This window comes from Anser cygnoides, chromosome 5 (assembly GCF_040182565.1).
Source record: "Anser cygnoides isolate HZ-2024a breed goose chromosome 5, Taihu_goose_T2T_genome, whole genome shotgun sequence".
In the NCBI taxonomy this organism is placed as follows: Eukaryota; Metazoa; Chordata; class Aves; order Anseriformes; family Anatidae; genus Anser; species Anser cygnoides.
In genome coordinates, this window is record NC_089877.1 from 2,049,388 (window position 1) to 2,068,672 (window position 19,285).

The 19,285-nt window shown below is 40.5% G+C and overlaps 1 protein-coding gene across 3 annotated transcripts in view; it reads left to right on the top strand.

Annotated features, from left to right (window-relative positions):
* Positions 1 to 19,285, top strand: part of GALNT18 (polypeptide N-acetylgalactosaminyltransferase 18) — a 258,553-nt gene that overhangs the window by 177,273 nt on the left and 61,995 nt on the right. For all 3 annotated transcript variants that reach the window (XM_048070109.2, XM_013189125.3, XM_048070117.2), the window contains exons 5-7: positions 4,699 to 4,882; positions 6,084 to 6,281; positions 13,361 to 13,475. In XM_048070109.2, coding sequence (XP_047926066.1) covers positions 4,699 to 4,882; positions 6,084 to 6,281; positions 13,361 to 13,475 — 497 coding nt within the window. The remainder of the gene's footprint in view (positions 1 to 4,698; positions 4,883 to 6,083; positions 6,282 to 13,360; positions 13,476 to 19,285) is intronic.

Here is a 19,285-nt window from a genome sequence, read left to right on the forward strand (position 1 = left end):
TATGGAGACAGGTGGTAGGGTGCATGATTTCCAAGCACTAGATCTACACCATGTTCCCATTCCATCTGTGGCTGTTCTTTCTCTCCAATTGCAGTTACCAAGTCAGCTTAGTCAAATGGAGTCCTTATTTGAAAAATTCTGCACTGAAAGGCAAATGCATCCATCTTTATAAGCCTGTTTGTTTCCATAATTAGAAACTGAATCAACAGTGTATTGAAAATGACACATTTGCTCATTCCCTTTCTTCTCCCTATGGTGGCATAAAGCAGTGAAGCACAATAATTAATGAAAAAGACTGTTTATTATTCATGCAATATATCTGAAGTGGAAAAAAAAACAAAGCACGGGTTAAAAATATATTACTGAAGACTATCAGTGCCATCACAAACTGTATGATCAGTTCTAGGGGGAGAGTCCCATCATTCAGTCCAGTTGGGCACTGTGCTCTGAAACTGTCAAAGACAATTGAACTCGGATTTCTCATGTAACACTCAGAAAAATGTAGACTGCTTGAAGAAAACAAAACAAAACAAAAAACCTGACTTAAGTATCCAGCTAGAGCATTTTTAAAGTTCTGCAATACTGACTTTTTAAGCTTCATTTGCATGTCTGCTATGTCTTGTGTTTGAGTCAAAAGGATATGTTTTTTTAGTGAACTATCTTTTCTTCATGGGGAATCTGCTTGATAGGTTTTGTAAGACAAAGGGTGTGCATAATGTTCTGTTCAGCCCTCTGCCTTTGCAAAGCAAAGCTATGCTGTTTTAAATAACAATGACCAGAAAATGCCTGGCTGCAAAATACTGCTTTCTCTCCTGTGGACACAGTACAAAGTCACGGCTGGCAGGTCAGTATCAAAGATTAGGTGAAATGCAGCACTCTCCTCTGCCTCCTGGGGCTGATACTGAAGTCCAGAGAAGGATTCCTCGATACAGACCGACCATGGGTAAGCCTGTAAGGTTCCCCTGGGACTCTCTCTGGCCATTCACTTCATTTGCAAAAAGCTGCAGTGTGTATTAAAAGTGCATACTGCCTAGTAAATGTCACAGCTATAACGTGCAGCTGAAGTTGCACTGGTGGCAAGCCAAGATTTGGGTTCTGTTCCATTTCCACTTATTTCCATACTACACCTAGCTATGGAAAAGATTTTGTGTTTACTCAAGCTTACAAAGTCAGTCCACATTAGGAAATGTATATGACAGGAGTAAGAATAGCCCACTTGCTAAGAAAGAAGGTGATTGAGAGAACAGTGACTGTTTCAAAAGCACTGATTTTCAAGTCTTTGATTAGAGCCTGCTTTCCTTTTACATATTTGATACTCAGCAGTGATGCTGCTGATTGTTGTGGGAAATACAGCTTCCTGATATTGCAAAACTATGAACAGCCACTTGCACTGAGAACAAAGCTTTGATCTCTTCTTGTTTTGATATTAATTTTCCACCATGTTACATTTTGGAAATAGATAACTGTTTTGGACAATTTTTAGAGAGGCATAATTTCAATAATTTAATTGTATTCTTTTGAATTTAAGCTGCTGTTAGCTAGTGGTTGGTTTGATCGTTTTTTGCTTGCTACAAACCTGTGTGTTGGAGATGAGCAATAAGAATGTGTTGCTTTGCTCAAGCATGATAGAAAACGTGAATGTAATTGTGGGCTTTATAAGGGAAAAAAGTGTACTGATCAACACCCAGCAAATCTAGTATGAAGTAGAAGAGTGCTCTGCACTATGTGAGTTAATGCTTCATGTAAACGTAGATTTCTGAGTCTTGTTTATTCAAGACAATGCAGTCAAAGAGAAAACAATGCTCCTATCTTTTATCTATGCTTATATTCAATGTGAACTGGAAAATTCTAGGAATATATCAAGTCCGTTCCGAAAACACAGCTACAGTTTAAGTACTGCGATGGACTTGCATTATAGATTATTTCGTTTTAATTATAGTTGGTGGTTGTTTTCAGAAAAACTGTACACATTAGCACTTTTCTTTTGTATTCTCTTGCTTCTATGCAGAGAGTTCATTTCTGTCAAAGTACATGGTATGCACAGCCCTGCAACACCAGTACAACCAGCTGCAAGAGCATCATGCCTGGTGGCTCTCTGGGAGTCTCTCAAAAAGGGGTGAATTTAAGGAATTGTTTCACTTGATCTTTTCCCTTCCTCTGTACCCTGAGAAGTAGACCCATTCAGGTCACATGGGCTGCAGCAGTCTTTAAGCTAGAGGACCGCTTGTGCAACAGCTCAGTTCCTCTTTTGCAGACTAAGAGAGGACACATCCATCTACTTTCCAAGGATGAACATTTAATGTGGCTAAAAAAGTGTGTTTGCTTTTAACTTTCTCTTGCATTAACCATTCTAGTGTGCATACTGTCCAGATCTGATTGAGATGACCAGTTCCTAGAGTGGCTGGCTTATCCTGGTGAGGAGTTACTGGGCTCAGTGCATTAATCTTTCCCTGGCTTGCAGCTAGAAGCCGATTGCACAGCTAACACCTGCTAAAACAATGAGAATCATTGGTTATGTTTAAAACTCAAACAAACTGTTGTATTTTAGTATCTTCACATTGATTGGTCACCTCTTGTTCCCCAAACACATCCAGCTATTGAGTTTATTTGAACAATATAAGGCCTATATTTGGGTTTGCAGTGTGTTCAAGAGGTTTGCTGTTGTACACCTGTTGATCATGTATGTTATACCCAAAATATGCAGACCGCAAAGTTGCTGGATAGACAGAAGAGTTACATGAAATTGTGCCTGTGCCTTCTGTTAGTATTGCCCTAGGGTTTGTGTTTTCAGATGGTTGAAAGTCAGTTTGAAATGAGCAGATTAACATTGGACTGCCTAGCAGATTTAATGAGATGTAAAATTCTCTGAAAGCAATCAATACATACATTGGTTATTATATATATTACACGTGTGTAATCCAAATTAAAGAATGAATGAAATAAGAATGTGTTGAAGAACAAATGTTAGAAACTACAGGGGAAAACCCATGGTTTGTTTTTCATGCAATTGTATTAAGACCAGAAATATGACATTGATGGGAACATTTTGTGAATATTGTTATTACTACATTGGGCCTTTATGAAATGTCACAGGGTTCCTGAAGCTTATGGGGATGCTAAATACCTTGTAGTCTGGCTAACAGGATCAATTCTTTAATGAAAACTTTATTTCATGTTAGCGAGAGCATTAGAAGCTACAACCAACGGATAGCTTGGCATTGAACGTCTGAGCAAAAACCCAAAGGTTTTTTCTCTAGGAAACAGGAAAAACAGTGGCATGACCAACTTATCTGGTGCGTATGTATGGATCAGGGACTGAAATCAGCAAGAGAGGAAAACTGTGGAAATGGCAGATGGCACACACACAAGGCTCAGAGGAGCAGAGCTGTATGGGAAGCAAACAGATTTCTGAGTAAGAAACCTATTTCATAAGTTTTGATGGAAGTAATGTGTTCACTTTTTTTGTGAACCTTCAGGATTGCACACAAGCGTACCTGACTTGTATAAACAACTAGCTCTTGAACAGAAGCTCACTGAAAATACTCATGCTTGATCCAGACAGCATGGCAGAAGCTAACGTACTCCCTTCCCACTGCAGACTCCAGGGTGCTGCTCCCTCCTGGGCTGGGCTGGGGGTCACCAGTTGCCTGATGCCCCCTATTCCAGTGTGCTAGGTACTGTGCAAGTGCATGGAAAAAGCAAAGTGTGGTCTATAGAGCTTCAAGGCTAAATAGACCAAAAAGAAGAAACAAGTGTGGTGATCACATTTCACAGGTGCGGAATTGATTTATGAAGAAGTGGATTTCCCAAGATTTCACAGGAAGGGCTAGGCAGAATTGAACTCTTAATGCAGATCTGTCAATTTCCAGTTTATCATTATAACCGCAGGAGCAATATTCTGCCTTGCAGCAAAGACATTTCAGGATTTGTGGAGAGATTGTGAAGAAAGGGAACTTAATAATGCCAAGGGAATTCTCAGTGCTACCATAATAGAACATCGCAATGCTAATAAACAATAACAATAACAGTGAACACTATATTTCAGTTCTTCCTATTGAGTTTTCTCATGAAGTGGTCTTAAAGCCAGAGATGCAATAACTGTCGATGAAGTAGGTTATCATGTTTTAAGTAGGAATAATTCTCCTCCAGTGCTTTTACTGGTCTTTGTTCTGCTGAAAAAAAGAGTAGACGTCATAGAACTTTTTAGTTGAGATAGAAAGGTATTGTCCAAGTTCAGGGGAAAAAAAAAACATGGAAGAAGTATAAATAATTAATTTTATTCTTTTCTTTCACTTCTTGAAATATTAGTAAAGGAAGTTAATGGACAATACTTTAGCTTATTTTTTTCTGGAAATATAAGAGTTAACTTATTTGTTGCTACAGTAACATAATATGTACTTATGTAGCTATGGTACTTTATGAGTAAGTGCTTTATTTTGTGGCATGTTAATGTTAAACAGTGACAGGATTTTGCCAATCACGTGGGCTGAATTGTTGCACTTGAATTTTTTTTATTACTATACAATTTGCATTCCTTCTCTCTTCTTTTTCTTTTCTTTTTTTCTAAAAAAAAAGTCTTAATAGTTAAATCAACATGGAGTATTCCCCTGTGAGAAGACTCCTGTTTTGCTGAAAGAGCAGGTTTTTACATCTTGGCGAGCTGCTATTTCTTAACATCCAATTCTTTCCTTTGCACAGAAGAACTCAAGGAGAAACTAAAGAAGTATGTTGATGAAGTGAATGCTCGGAAGCCTGGTTTCATCAAGGTTGTTCGACACAGCAAACAAGAGGGGCTGATTCGATCTCGAGTTAGTGGATGGAGAGTAGCCACAGCACCAGTAGTTGCTCTCTTTGATGCCCATGTGGAATTCAATGTGGGATGGTATGTGTCTCCTTGTATTTATCTGATAAAGGGGCCTTTTCTAAGCACTGTTTATAAATTACTAAATGCTATTTCTCTTGCATATAGATGATGAATTAATATTCTGATCTTTTTAATAAGGATTCAGAGATGGACACAATCACCAAAAATGTGTTTGTGCTATGTAACAATCTGTATATATTTTTCTAGTGTGAGTTACCTCCTGGTGTAATTACAATGTATTTAACTATATTGGAAAACTGTGCATTAAGTGAGCTCCCACTTGTTGTCAAAATATATCTAAAATATCTGAATCTATTGTGTATTATTGTTTTTCTTTCAAGTAAATGGTAATTTTGACATAAACAAGCTGAGTAAGGTAGGCTAGTTACAGATACCAGGTAAGGGTTTGCAGTTAGGGGCAGCACACTTATGATTCAGGTTTTGCTTCTTTGAGTTGCTTGAGTTCTTTTCAAATCTCAGGACAATATTGTAAATTGTTCTCAAGAAACAGAAAATGCTTCGCATTTATGTAGCTTCCAAATATCTTATATTCCTAATAAAGGACAAACTGCTGAGAAAAAATTCTATTTTCTATGCTCATATTTTTCAGAGATCAGCTCCCTCCAGTAATGCTCCTTATGGGCAAAGGGCTGAAGCAAATTGACCTTCTTCTAATAATAGTAAACATAGTTTCTTTTATGTTTTACAGTATAAACAAAGAAGTGTCATTTTGTCTCTGAGGTTGTTGCTCTTTGCAAAAGTAGTGCATACCTAAAAACATGTATTTGAACTTGTTTGGTCTAGATTTAATATCTCTGTTTCTTGAGTAAAAAAGGTAGTAAAAATGCAGGAGGTGCTGTCTGCAGGATAAATCTATTATTAACTCTGATCTTTATGCCCTTGATGATATTGAGAGCCTGAAGTTATCGTTACTTGGTAGCAGGGGTGTAAATGCTCTGTGGTATGCACATAGTAATTTCTTCCATTTCCAGCTAAAATCAGGGATAATAACAGAGAGTCCTTGATAAAATATTTCACTGCATTATTTTGGGGCAGGTCCTGCTCTGTCAAATCTCTGTCTCAAAGCAAAGGAAGCTCTGAATAGCTAACACCTACAGACATCGTTCCTTCCGAAATATACAGTGTAAGCTGCTATTTCCATCAGTGCTATCCTACTACGTAGTCTTAATTTTTTATTTTTATTTTTATTTTTTTTTAGGGCTGAACCAGTGCTCACTAGGATAAAGGAAAACAGAAAAAGGGTCATTTCTCCATCATTTGATAACATTAAGTATGATAATTTTGAAATAGAAGAATATCCCCTTTCAGCACAAGGGTTTGACTGGGAGCTATGGTGCCGCTATCTGAACCCTCCTAAGTCATGGTGGAAACTGGAGAACACAACTGCTCCAATAAGGTAACATGCATCTGTGACCCAGATTAGTGTATCGCAGGAAATGCTCATCTAGATGTGACAGATGGTGAGTGGTCTCAGCTATGTAATAGGTCTTACTGACTGCAATGTTAAATTAGATGTTAAATTAGTTAAATGTCCTTGATCTGTGTCCTTGCTCCCCATACATATATCAAGAAAACCTTTATCAGTAGATGTTTTTTAATAGGTTGCATTGTTATTAGCATGGGAAAAAAACATAGCTAAAATGAAACAGTAGACTTGAATGCTCAGCAGCACTCCTTCTCCAAATATTGTCTGATAATTTAGTGGAAATGGGCCAGAAACAGAATTTTCTTTACAAATGCCTTATATAACATAACTAATCTGACAGTTGTATTCTTCATAATACTGCCATATAGCTTTATAGCTGTATTATGTCATTGGAGTTAATGCTGGTCCACCAAAAGCATGCTAGCAACGACTGTAATAAATTCTTGCTTTCGTACAATCTAGCTGTGTTTTTTGTTATCACAGCTAGAGCGTTGTTGGGCTGGCCCAGAACAATACCCTTACCTCTGGGAGGGAGATAGAGGCTTCTGAATCCCCCTGCAGCTCTGCTGAGATTCCAGTCCTTTTTCTGTCTAGGCATTCATACCAAGGAGGTCACGGGTACCTGTTATCTAGCTCTGCAGAAAGCAAATGTGAAGACTGTTTTCACCAGCTGCAAAGCAGAACCTTAAATAGCAGCAGCAGCATGGGGGGCTCATCAGTAGCACTCAGTTACTTGTTTCCATGCAGTCAGTGCAAGGGGTATCTCATCCAGTGGTTTTGTCTTTTCAGGCAGACATGTCTTCTGGGGAGTTGTCAGCTTAGACACTGGACTGCTCTGATCCACGTGCTGATCATTAGAACAGGATTCAGAATTGGGAAGTAGTAGCTAAAAATTCACAGGTTTGCCACAGACATAAAAAGGGGTGGTAATTTCCACATCATTAGAAGGGTTTCATAGCCTTAATAAACTGTGTTATTATTATGAAAATGCCTTGAAATATTCTACTAATTCCTGGAGAGGCAAACCTTCTATATTAATTATGGTAACTTTTTAAGTTAAAGGTACCTAAGCTCAGAATGAAGAACAAATCTTCTGTTCTGTATTATCTAAAAACTATGTGCTTTGAGAGTACTGTGGAGCAAATAGCCTTTAAGAATATTGGATGTTTAGATTTTTCCCTAGTCATTTCCCTGGAGCCTTTTATTCAGTGAGATACGCTGTGCACATGTGATGGATAACTAAAAAACAACAACAACAACAAAAAATATATTGATGGTGTCTGTCATGCCTCCAAATATGCCTCTGGAATTATAGAAAAGGGAAGCAGGTGCTCTGAAAAATACTTCTAAAAGAATGTCAGAAGCAACAGTTAACTTGTTTTCTTCATTCATAAATATATCAGAAACAATTGTTCACTGTTGTGAAGTAGGTAGTATAGCACTTCAAGTTAAAGGCACAAATGTATAGAATTCTGTAGAATTTTACAGCTTGTGATTAAGACATCCTATAATCTGTTTGAAAGCAGATGCCTATGCCTACACTTAACTGCAGCTTGAATATTTCCAGGAATCACAGAATCATCTAGGTTGGAAGAGACCTCCAGGATCATCTAGTCCAACCTCTGACCTAACACTAACAAGTCCTCCACTAAACCATATCACTAAGCTCTACATCTAAATGTCTTTTAAAGACCTCCAGGGATGGTGACTCAACCGCTTCCCTGGGCAGTCCATTCCAATGCCTAACAACCCTTTCGGTAAAGAAGTTCTTCCTAATATCCAACCTAAACCTCCCGTGGCAGAACTTTCGCCCATTCCCCCTCGTCCTGTCACCAGGCACGTGGGAGAATAGACCAACCCCCACCTCACTACAGCCTCCTTTAAGGTACCTATAGAGAACAATGAGGTCTCCCCTGAGCCTCCTCTTCTCCAGGCTGAACAATCCCAGCTCCCTCAGCCGCTCCTCGTAAGACTTGTTCTCCAGACTCCTCACCAGCTTCATTGCCCTTTTCTGGACTCATTCGAGCACCTCGATGTCCTTCTTGTAGGGAGGGGCCCAAAACTGAACACAGTACTCGAGGTGCGGCCTCACCAGAGCCGAGTACAGGGGGACAATCACGTCCCTAGCCCTGCTAGCCACACTGTTCCTTATGCAAGCCAGGATGCTGTTGGCCTTCTTGGCCACCTGAGCACACTGCTGGCTCATATTCAGCCGACTATCAACCAATACTCCCAGGTCCTTCTCTGCCAGGCAGCTTTCTAACCACTCATTGCCCAGCCTGTAATGCTGCTTGGGGTTGTTGTGCCCCAGGTGCAGGACCTGGCACTTGGCCTTGTTGAATCTCATACAGTTGACCTCAGCTCATCGGTCCAGCCTAACCAGATCCTCCTGCAGAGCCTTTGTACCCTCAAGCAGATCGACACACACACCTAACTTGGTGTCATCTGCAAACTTACTGAGGGTACACTCAATCCCCTCATCCAGATAAAGATACTAAAGAGAACTGGCCCTAGTACTGAGCCCTGGGGGACTCCACTAGTGACCGGCCTCCAACTGGATTTAACTGCATTCACCATGACTCTTTGGGCCCGGCCATCCAGCCAGTTTTTAACCCAACAAAGCGTACGCCAGTCCAAGCCAAGAGCAGCCAGTTTCTTGAGGAGAATGCTGCGGGAAACGGTGTCAAAAGCCTTACTGAAGTCAAGGTAGACCACATCCATAGCCTTTCCCTCATCCACCAAGCAAGTCACTTTGTCATAGAAGGAGATCAGGTTCGCTAAGCAGAACCTGCCTTTCATAAACCCATGCTGACTGGGCCTGATCGCTTGCTTGCCCTGCAAGTGCCGCGTGATGACACTCAAGATAATCTACTCCATGATCTTCCCTGGCCCTGAGGTCAAACTAACAGGCCTATAGTTTCCCGGGTCTACCTTCCGGCCATTCTTGTAGATGGGCATCATGTTTTCTAGCCGCCAGTTGACTGGGACCTCCCCTGATAGCCAGGACTGCTGATAAATGATGGAAAGGGGCTTGGCCAGTTCTTCCGCCAATTCTCTCAGCACCCTCGGGTGGATCCCATCCAGCCCCATCGACTTGTGTACATCTAAGTGCTGTAGCAGGTCACCAACCATTTCCTCATGGATTGTGAGGGCCACAATCTGCTCCCCGTCCCCTTCCACCAGCTCAGGGTACTGGGTATCTAGAGAACAACTGGTCTTGCCGCTAAAGACTGAGGCAAAGAAGGCATTAAGCACCTCAGCCTTTTCCTCGTCTCTCGTCACTAAGTTTCCCCCCGCGTCCAGTAAAGGATGGAGATTCTCCTTAGTCCTCCTTTTCATGTTAATGTATTTATAAAAACATTTTCTGTTGTATTTAACAGCAGTAGCCAGATTGAGCTCCAGATGAGCTTTGGCCTTTCTAATTTTCTCTGTATACATCCTTACAACATCCTTATAATCCTTCTGAGTGGCCTGCCCTCTTTTCCAAACATCATAAACCCTCTTTTTTTTCTAAGCTCTAGCCACAACTCCCTGTGCAGCCAGTCAGGTCTTCTTCCACGCTGGCTCATCTTTGGGCACGTGGGGACAGACCACTTCTGAGCCATTAAGATTTCCTTCTTGAGGAGTGCCCAGCCTTCCTGGACTCCTCTGCCCTTCAGAACTGCCTCCCAAGGGACTCTGCCAACCAGTGTTCTGAACAGCTCAAAGTCTGCTCTCCGGAAGTTTAAGACAGCAGTTTTACTGGTCCCCCTCCTGACTTCGCCAAAAATAGAGAACTCTACCATTTCGTGGTCACTCTGCCCAAGACAGCTCCCTACCACCACATCTCCCACCAGTCCTTCTCTGTTTGTGAACAGAAGGTCCAGCGGGGCACCTCCCCTGGTAGGCTCACTAACCAGCTGCATCAGGAAACTATCTCCTACGCTCTCCAGAAACCTCCTAGACTGCTTCCTCTGAGCTGTATTGCATGTCCAGGATAGTACAGGATGTTTTCCCCTGTACTGCTAATTAATATCCTGTTGTTCCCAGAGTTCCTGATACCAGCATAATAATCAGAAAAGACGTTTTTATTTTTCAAGGCCACAGTACTATGCATTCTCCTCCACTCCATCTCATAAAGGTAGAATTGTACTCTGTGGTTGAACTCTATCCTTCTTAATATTAGCTCTGCTTAGTAAAAGTTGGCTAATTCAGGTCATGACATAAATAGAGCTTGTGGATTTGGTACAGGTATGTGACTTGTTTAAATTTGGCTTAGGACAATGGACTAGTTTTACTGAACGCTGGGAAGGGCAGGCATTTCTTAATTCAGTATTGCAAAAGTTTACCTGGAAGTTTCTGTTCAAGAAATCACTTCCTCTTTAATATAAACTTTTAAAGATGAATGTTTTCTTAAATGCAGATGACCCTAGCTTCTAGCTAAACTTAGAAAACTATGCACCATTGGGTATATATATATTATGGTGACAGAAGGAAAACTGCCACCAAAACTCCACCAAAACTTCAGCCCTGGATATGGGGAAAGCATACTTCAGGCTGCTCAGGGAACTAGTCAGCAAGGTCCCCTGGGAAACTGCTTTTGAAGGCATTGGTGTCCATCAGTGCTGGTCAATCTTTAAGCACTGCCTCCTAAAAGCACAAGATCAGGCAATTCCAAAATATCGGCAGTCAGGCAGGTGGGGCAGAAGGCCGGCCTGGCTGACCAGGGATCTTCTAATGCAGCTTAGGCGAAACAAGAAAGTGTACGGCTGCTGGAAGGAGGGTCAGGTGATGAGGAAGGAATACAGGGATGCTGTTCATGTTTGTAGGGAGAAAATTCATGTGGCCAAAGCCCAACTAGAGTTGAAGCTGGCCATGTCTGTTGGAGACAATAAAAAAGGTTTTTTTAGATATGTGAACAGAAAAAGGAGAACCAAAGAAAACATATGTCCGCTACTTGATGGGGAAGGTCTTCTCACAGACAATGACATAGGCAAAGCAGAGATGTTTAATGCCTTCTTCGCCTCTGTCTTCAACACTGATGATGGGCTTTGGGACCCAGGGTGCCCTGAGCTGGAGGACCATGACGGTGGGAATGACAAACTCCCAACCAACCCTGAACGTGTGCGGGATTTGCTGCTCCACCTGGATCCGTACAAGTCCATGGGTCCGGATGGGATCCATCCCAGGGTGCTTAAAGAGCTGGCTGACGTCATCGCGGGACCTCTCTCAATTATTTTTCAACGATCTTGGGAATCTGGAGAGGTCCCAGTAGACTGGAAGCTGGCAAATGTTATCCCAGTTTTCAAGAAGGGTAAGAAAGAAGACCCTAGCAATTACAGACCTGTCAGTCTCACGTCAGTGCCTGGTTAAATTATGGAGAGGATGATCCTTGAAGTTACTGAAGTGCACCTGGGGGACAGTGCAGTCATTGGTCCCAGTCAATGTGGGTTTGTGAGGGGTAGGTCCTGCCTAACAAATTTGATTTCCTTTTATGATAAGATCACCCATCTAGTTGATCAAGGGAAACCAGCTGATGTGATCTTTTTGGACTTCAGCAAGGCTTTTGACACGGTTTCCCATAGGATCCTTCTGGACAAAATGTCCAGCATACAACTTAACAAAACCATCATACGATGGGTGAGCAATTGGCTGCCCGGCAGGGCTCAAAGAGTTGTGGTAAATGGGGCCACATCTGGCTGGTGGATGGTCACTAGTGGGGTCCCTCAAGGCTCCATTTTAGGGCCAGTCCTCTTCAATGTCTTTATAAATGATTTGGATGTAGGACTAGAAGGTGTTTTGAGCAAATTTGCTGACGACACCAAACTTGGAGGAGTTGTGGACTCGGATGAGGGTGGAAAGGCCTTGCAGAGAGATCTGGACAGATTGGAGAGCTGAGCGATCACCAACCACATGAAGTTTAACAAAGGCAAGTGCCGGGTCCTGCACATGGGACAGGGCAACCCTGGCTATACGTACAGACTGGGCGATGAGACGCTGGGGAGCAGCCCCGCAGAGAAGGGTCTGGGGGTTGTGGTTGACAGCAAGTTGAATATGAGCCAGCAGTGCGCCCTGGCAGCCAGGAGGGCCAACCGTATCCTGGGATGCATCAAGCACGGCATTGCTAATCGGTTGAGGGAGGTGATTGTCCCGCTCTACTCTGCGCTGGTCTGGCCTCACCTCGAGTACTGTGTGCAGTTCTGGGCATCACAGTACAAGAAGGACATTAAACTGCTGGAGAGTGTCCAGAGGAGGGCAACGAAGATGGTGAAGGGCCTAGAGGGGAAGACATATGAGGAGCGCCTGAGGGCACTGGGCCTGTTCAGCCTGGAGAAGAGGAGGCTGAGGGGGGACCTCATCGCAGTCTACAACTTCCAGGCGAGGGGGAGTGGAGAGGCAGGTGACCAATTCTCCATAATCACCAGTGATAAGACCCACGGGAATGGTGTTAAGCTGAGGCGGGGGAAGTTTAGGCTGGACATCAAGAAGAGGTTCTTCACCGAGAGGGTGGTTGCACACTGGAACAGGCTCCCCAGGGATGTAGTCACTGCACCAAACCTGTCTGAATTTAAGAAGAGATTGGACTGTGCACTTAGTCACATGGTCTAAAATTTTGGGTAGACCTGTGTGGTGCCAGGAGTTGGACTTGATGAGCCTTATGGGTCCCTTCCAACTGGGGATATTCTATGATTCTATGATCCCTTTTAATTATCACGACACCAGAGAACTTAGTAGGGATAGACTACTCCACATTTTGGCTACAATAGCTGGTGCCTCAAAAACAAAGTTGCAGCTGTTGGGTCTAGTCTTTTTAAATCCTTAAATCCTGCCTGTTGTGGTGAATGTGTTTATCCAATCATTTCAAGTCTCTTTTCTTTCAGTGCTTTCTTCACCATAGAGTCAAGAACATTAGAAAACAAAGCTAAATAACTCCGTTTGAGGACTACCTTCATAAGAATCCATCTTGACACACTGTTTGACCCAGCAATGATAAATATAGTCAATTTTGGAATAATAAAATTGTTCTTATTCTGTCTGTTAATTTTGCTTGCTCCTGTTTTTTCTTCCAGAAGTCCTGCATTGATTGGGTGCTTCATAGTAGACAGAGAATATTTCCAAGAGATTGGCTTACTAGATGAAGGCATGGAAGTATATGGAGGGGAGAATGTGGAGCTCGGAATCAGGGTAAGGAACGTAAACAAACAGCACTGGTGGCTTGCATTAAAAAGTACGACCTGGTCTTTATTATAGGGGAAAAAAAGGAGTCACATATGTATGGATGACACCATGCAAAGAACATGCATACTACTGCTCTGTAGTTGTAAGGATTGTTGTATTTTAGAAGGGGAAAAATATTATATCTTTAAAAATATACATATCTTAAAAATATAAATATATACATTATATATATTATATTATATATAAAAATATAAAAATATATCTTAAAAAATATCCCATATCTTTTTTAAGAACTTATATGGAAAAAGAATATAAATACAGAAGTTGGTATTATTCTGCACAGATGATACCTAAAACTCCCTGTGTACCTATGATCCCAGGCTCAGTAAGGAGGATAGTTTCTCATAGATGTAATGGGAAAAGCCTTTCTAGATTAATTTATTTAAATTAGGAAAATGCTATGGAGCAAGCTGAAGTATACAGGCATGTATGCTGCCTTCCCTCTGCAGGGGAATTAAGGTATTCATAAAGTACTGAAGTTGCACAAGTGCACATATTTTCTTCTTCCATCTGTTTAGTGTGTGTAGTATTTTGTGTGTTTTGTGTACCTCTTTCCATCTCTCATCACAACTAAATACCATCCACAAATACAGTGTTGCTCATTTTGAGAATCTTTCAGGTTTTTTATACAAGAGAAATTCCTAGATTGATAGGTGGTAATGAAAAATGGAATGATGTGTGTTATAAAAATTAAATTCTAAACCCGGCTATTGAAATGTTAGTGGAAGATAGTATTTTGTGCTTTTTGGTTGCCAGATTAAAAATATAGTTATATAATAGCAAAAAAAAAAAAAAAAAAAAAAGGAAAGAAAAAGAATTTCATCAAAAAATAAATAATTCTCTGATGAGACTGTGAGATATAACCAAAAAAATACTCATTCTTACTTCTGGGTTTCTGCAATTCTTTACCTCCTATCTGTCAGAGATAAAATGTTATTGCAGGAAGACTGAAAGGCAGGTACCCTCTCAGTTACATTAGAGCACAGTTGTAAGGATAAGGACAGAGAAAACCAAGACTGCTCCATTTAATGACACCATTCTCTTCACTGTGAGGGACAGAGCGCCTTATTCTGCTCCTGAAACACAATTTTGCAGCTCAGTATTTCAATGAGTTGAAAATTAGTGTCACTTTGATTTTACTTTTCTTTCCACAGCTGACAAAGCTATAGTCTCTCTGTGAGCATAAAGAGTTTTATCTAGTTCTGCATCATGAGATATATGCTATCCAGTCTGTTAGACTTAGCCTTGCAGAAGTTGATCATGATGAGTACTTTGATAGACAAGACCAGAGAGATGGAAATCTCTGTATAACTGAGACTTTGGAGTAGACTGGATCACTGGAATAAGACCTAACACTGCCCTGATTTCCTTATGGCTTTTTTTTTTTTTCCCTGTCTCCAGTGAAGCAGTGCCTGACCTACATAAAATACTTTCATCTGCAGCAGATTGTAGTGTATAAGGTAGCGTAATGTATGCTGCCTCATCTAACTTTATCCTGACTTGGATCTGTGTTCCTAGCTGTATCAAAACAAATCACTGAGCAGATTTTTCAACAGTTTATTACTAACTCTTTTCACAATTCTCAGCATATCCCAGATGATACCAGGATGAATATAAATGTACAGTGCAATATTAGAACTTCTGGAAATCATAGTATTTTTTCTACAGTTGTTAAGCTTCATAAGCAAACTCCTTTCCTCAGCAATCTGCTGCAGGTGCACACCTGTGACCATACAGTTTCTTGACAAAGTACAGGTGGCTGCTAAGAACGTGCTGTCACAATGTGGGCAGCTGTGCCATCCAGTTGCATCCTTAGCACTCATCCTTAGTGGTGCTGTTTGATTTCTTTTAGATAGGGCTATGCAAAAAAACTATGGTCAGAAGGTGATTGCATGCCAGATGGTCTGTCTTTGGTGCTGAAATACATCTTGTCTCTGCAGCACAAAAATATTTACCTCTAGATTACTCATGTTGCTTTCAACTGCAGGGCCTACAATGAATCAATACAGACAGTAATTGTTCTATAAAAGCTACATTATAATTACAGAGTCAGTGCAATAAATAATGTTTCCATTTTAAAATGATGCTCTCCAGTCCATGACTACAGATTGCTCACTATGCTTCATCTTTTATCACCGTTCTCCTTTCTTAAGAAGAATCAAGCTTCATCTAGTATTCTGCTGTGTTATGCATTATCATGTAGGGATGGAGAAGCAGACACCACGTGTGCTCAAATTGGCCTAGTGTCCAGGATGTCCAAGAAGCAGGAACATAGCCTGTTCCCTTTGCAGTATTTAGGTACCGGAAGTCAATTCTTTCATTGAGAAAATTTATGTAATAAGCACGTAAGAACAAATATTTACAGGATGAGAACAGGTAAACAGTCAACTACAGAAAGAGCAGGAAGAGTAAGGATTATTTGAGCTACTTGTTTATCTTAAACACATTAAGTAGAACAAGGTCCTGCATCCTTATATTATTGTTTTGTTCCAGAGGATATAAAACTACTGTTAGCCAAACTCACGCATATCAGCTACAACATCATGTGATGATGTAGATAAACTGGTATCAGGGTAAACTTGGTACCTCTGTGCCTATGCACAGAGTCAGACTTATTCTCTATATGCTTTGTTAGCAGCTGCATCTTCAGTGGTGTGAGATGAGATTTAATTTCCTAGCTGAAGTGGTTCTGAGAAGCAAAGTATACCTACTTAGGATTTCTTCTCATTATAAAGGAGAAAACACTTATTTTGTCTTCTGAAATCTTGAAATGGTTTGTTTTAAACTAAACTAATGGAGTTCTCACTGTGTACAGCCAGGAATTAGATCCTGAGGCAATGGAATCTTACCCCAGAATCCTCTCCCAGGAGGTATTTTTGTCGCCTCATCATCTGCACAAATGTCTAGTTTTTTGTGTTACCTGAGTATAGGAAAATCTCAACTATTGGAAACTGTAGCTGAAGCACCCATTGTTGGTAAATTGTATCAAACCACAGAAAACAGGTCTTTGAATGGAGGTTTATTCTCTTCACTCTGATGAATTAGTTTCTTTACTCATCAGTATTTGTCTCAAATTTGGGGTATTATTTTAACTTCTGAGATTTTTACCTTGTCTATGGCTTTGTAATAATATTTGTAAAACCGTAAACATATACTATCAAATAAATATTAATAGAATTCTGTTTCCGTGAGCTAGAAGCTGACAGATGAGTTCAAAATAGGAATACATTTTAAAATCTTAGAAGCAATGCTGTATTTTCACCTCAAGCAAATATTTTCTTGCAAAGCTATTCATGTGACCCATAACAAAATAAAGACTGGCTGGTTGATGCAAGACTTGGCAGCACCCTTTTGAGCAGCTCAGTCTCTTAGTCTGGGATTGCTGAAAGATTCATTTACCTTGTCCCAGAATCATATTCTTAAATTCACATTGGGATGAGTAACGATTCCTTTTGGATTATTTTTGATCATTCCCAATTAGATGGACCTGTGTGCTTTGAAGGGACCAGATTATATTTGAAGGGCAAACTGGAATCACACTGCTTATCCAAGAGACCAAATGCAAACTCATATTTTGTATAAGTGTGAGTATAAAGCTGGGATTTTTCACCTTTATTTAGGCTCTCCTTTCTGGGCTGTGTTTGGACAAGCTATACATGCAGTTACGGAAGCCCCTACAAATCCATTGCAATCAATTAGATGCTATCAATTAGATTCTGTGCTAGATGGTTCAAGACTAGTTTTCAGTAGGCTTCTTAGAGGCTTCTTCCAATTTCTACTGATGTCAGCAGAAGATTTTCTATTAAGAGCAAGCCTGTAGCAATCATTTTGTCTTTTAAAGCAGCCTACGTGTTTGATGAAGCTTCCAAATACTGTTACAACAAAGTTGTTTGTACCACTTTTAGAGATGCATGAACAAATATTCAGTGATTTGCCTCAGGTCACAAACTAAGTCATCATCAGAGTCAAGGGAATGTAAGCCCAGGCTTTGACTTAGAGTAATTATGTGTGTCACAAAGACTTTGTGCTTGCAGATGAATTTATGTTCACAGAGATATAATGGATCTGTTAAATGGGTAAAAGAAACTTTTGTTAGAAGATAACAGCTCTTTAATGGAAAAGAAATGGGTCTTGCTCCCACTAAAACATATATCAAGTCTCTACATCAGATGGCCTAGAGGGAAAATTGCATTTATAGTTCAAATTGAGTAACAGGACTCTACTTTTATAAAGTATATTGCCATAGTGAAATTAGTTGTATTTACAATTAAATAGCATAAAAAACACATTATCTTCCTTTCCCGTTAGTCTAAAGGTTTGTTTGTAGAGCTTAAACAAAACTGATCCTGATGCTTTTTTTGTTGGCGGAGAACTAGAGGGTGGATTATGAACAGAGAAGTAGGAATGAGTAACATAATCAGAAAACATTCCAATGTTCTTTGGGGTATTGTCTATATTGTCCTTCTATGGCAGGGCAAGCAGATTTGAAGTCTACCTAACACTAACAAGTCCTCCACTAAACCGTATCACTAAGCTCTACATCTAAATGTCTCTTAAAGACCTCCAGGGATGGTGACTCAACCACGTCCGTGGGCAGCCCATTCCAATGCCTAACAGCCCTTTTCAGTAAAGAAGTTCTTCCTAATATCCAACCTAAACCTCCAAGTGATTTGGCTCTAGCTTGATTTATCTGTTGTTGTTTTGTTGTTTGTTTGTTTGTTTGTTTTTAAACCTCCCCCTGCCCCAGCATTTGGGATCATAATTGTTGATTGCTGGCTAGTTTACCCACTCTCTGTCATATGGTGCCTAAAAGCCTATCAATGGCTTACATGTCCCATCATTTCTGATTGAAAGTATTTGTGCATCCCTAGGGTTTCTCACCTGAGATTTCTTTCTACTAATGTGCCCTTATGAAAGTGTTCTTTTTGATAATCACAAGCAAGCGGAACTGTTTGCATTTGCTCACAAATCTCCATATGTATCTGAAAACATTTTGGGCTTTTTCCTCTTTACATAGAAGTTTCCAGCAATTTTACCTGTCAGTGTTTTTAATATCAGCCATGGATAACATGAAATCATTAATATACTATGTGTAAAAAGACATCAGTTTTTGTTAAGGAAAACTTTGTAACACTGTACAAGTTAGGCTGTAGTTTCACAACACATTACACTCAAACAGCTGTCTGGTTTATATTTTCTCCTTCTTGCCCTCCTTTGTTCACAGGCTTGCACTCCGCCCATGCTTTCGCTGTGCCAGCATAGCTGTCTGAATGGCTGCTCTGTATGCTGTGTGTCTAACACCTCCAGTTCAGATATAAACTGTACATTTTAACTTTTTTTTCTTTTTAACTGCAGGATTTTTTTATGTTAATCAAGTTGTGATTTACCATGTTGCCACACAAACTGTTGTGTGAGGAAAATTGAGAGGTCAGTGTGCCAAAAGGTAGAAATAACTGGGAGTGAACAAAAAAAGTTAAGAAATTTTTCACCCGGCTGCTGTGTTGTGGAGCTGTTTGCATGGAGAGAGAACACTGGGATGTGTCATGTTTGCATAACATCCGTTTTTGTCCTTGCTGCTGGGTCGCCTTTCATGGCACTCCACAGAGCAATATGGGTGTTTCCCTAAATTCCCTTCAGAAAAATGAATCTAGATGTTTCCCATTCTTGCACTATCAGCCATCATAACTTACTGTGGTCTTAAAGCCATATTGTAATATAGATTTTAATAAGTAGGCCATAGCCCTTCCCACTGGGGA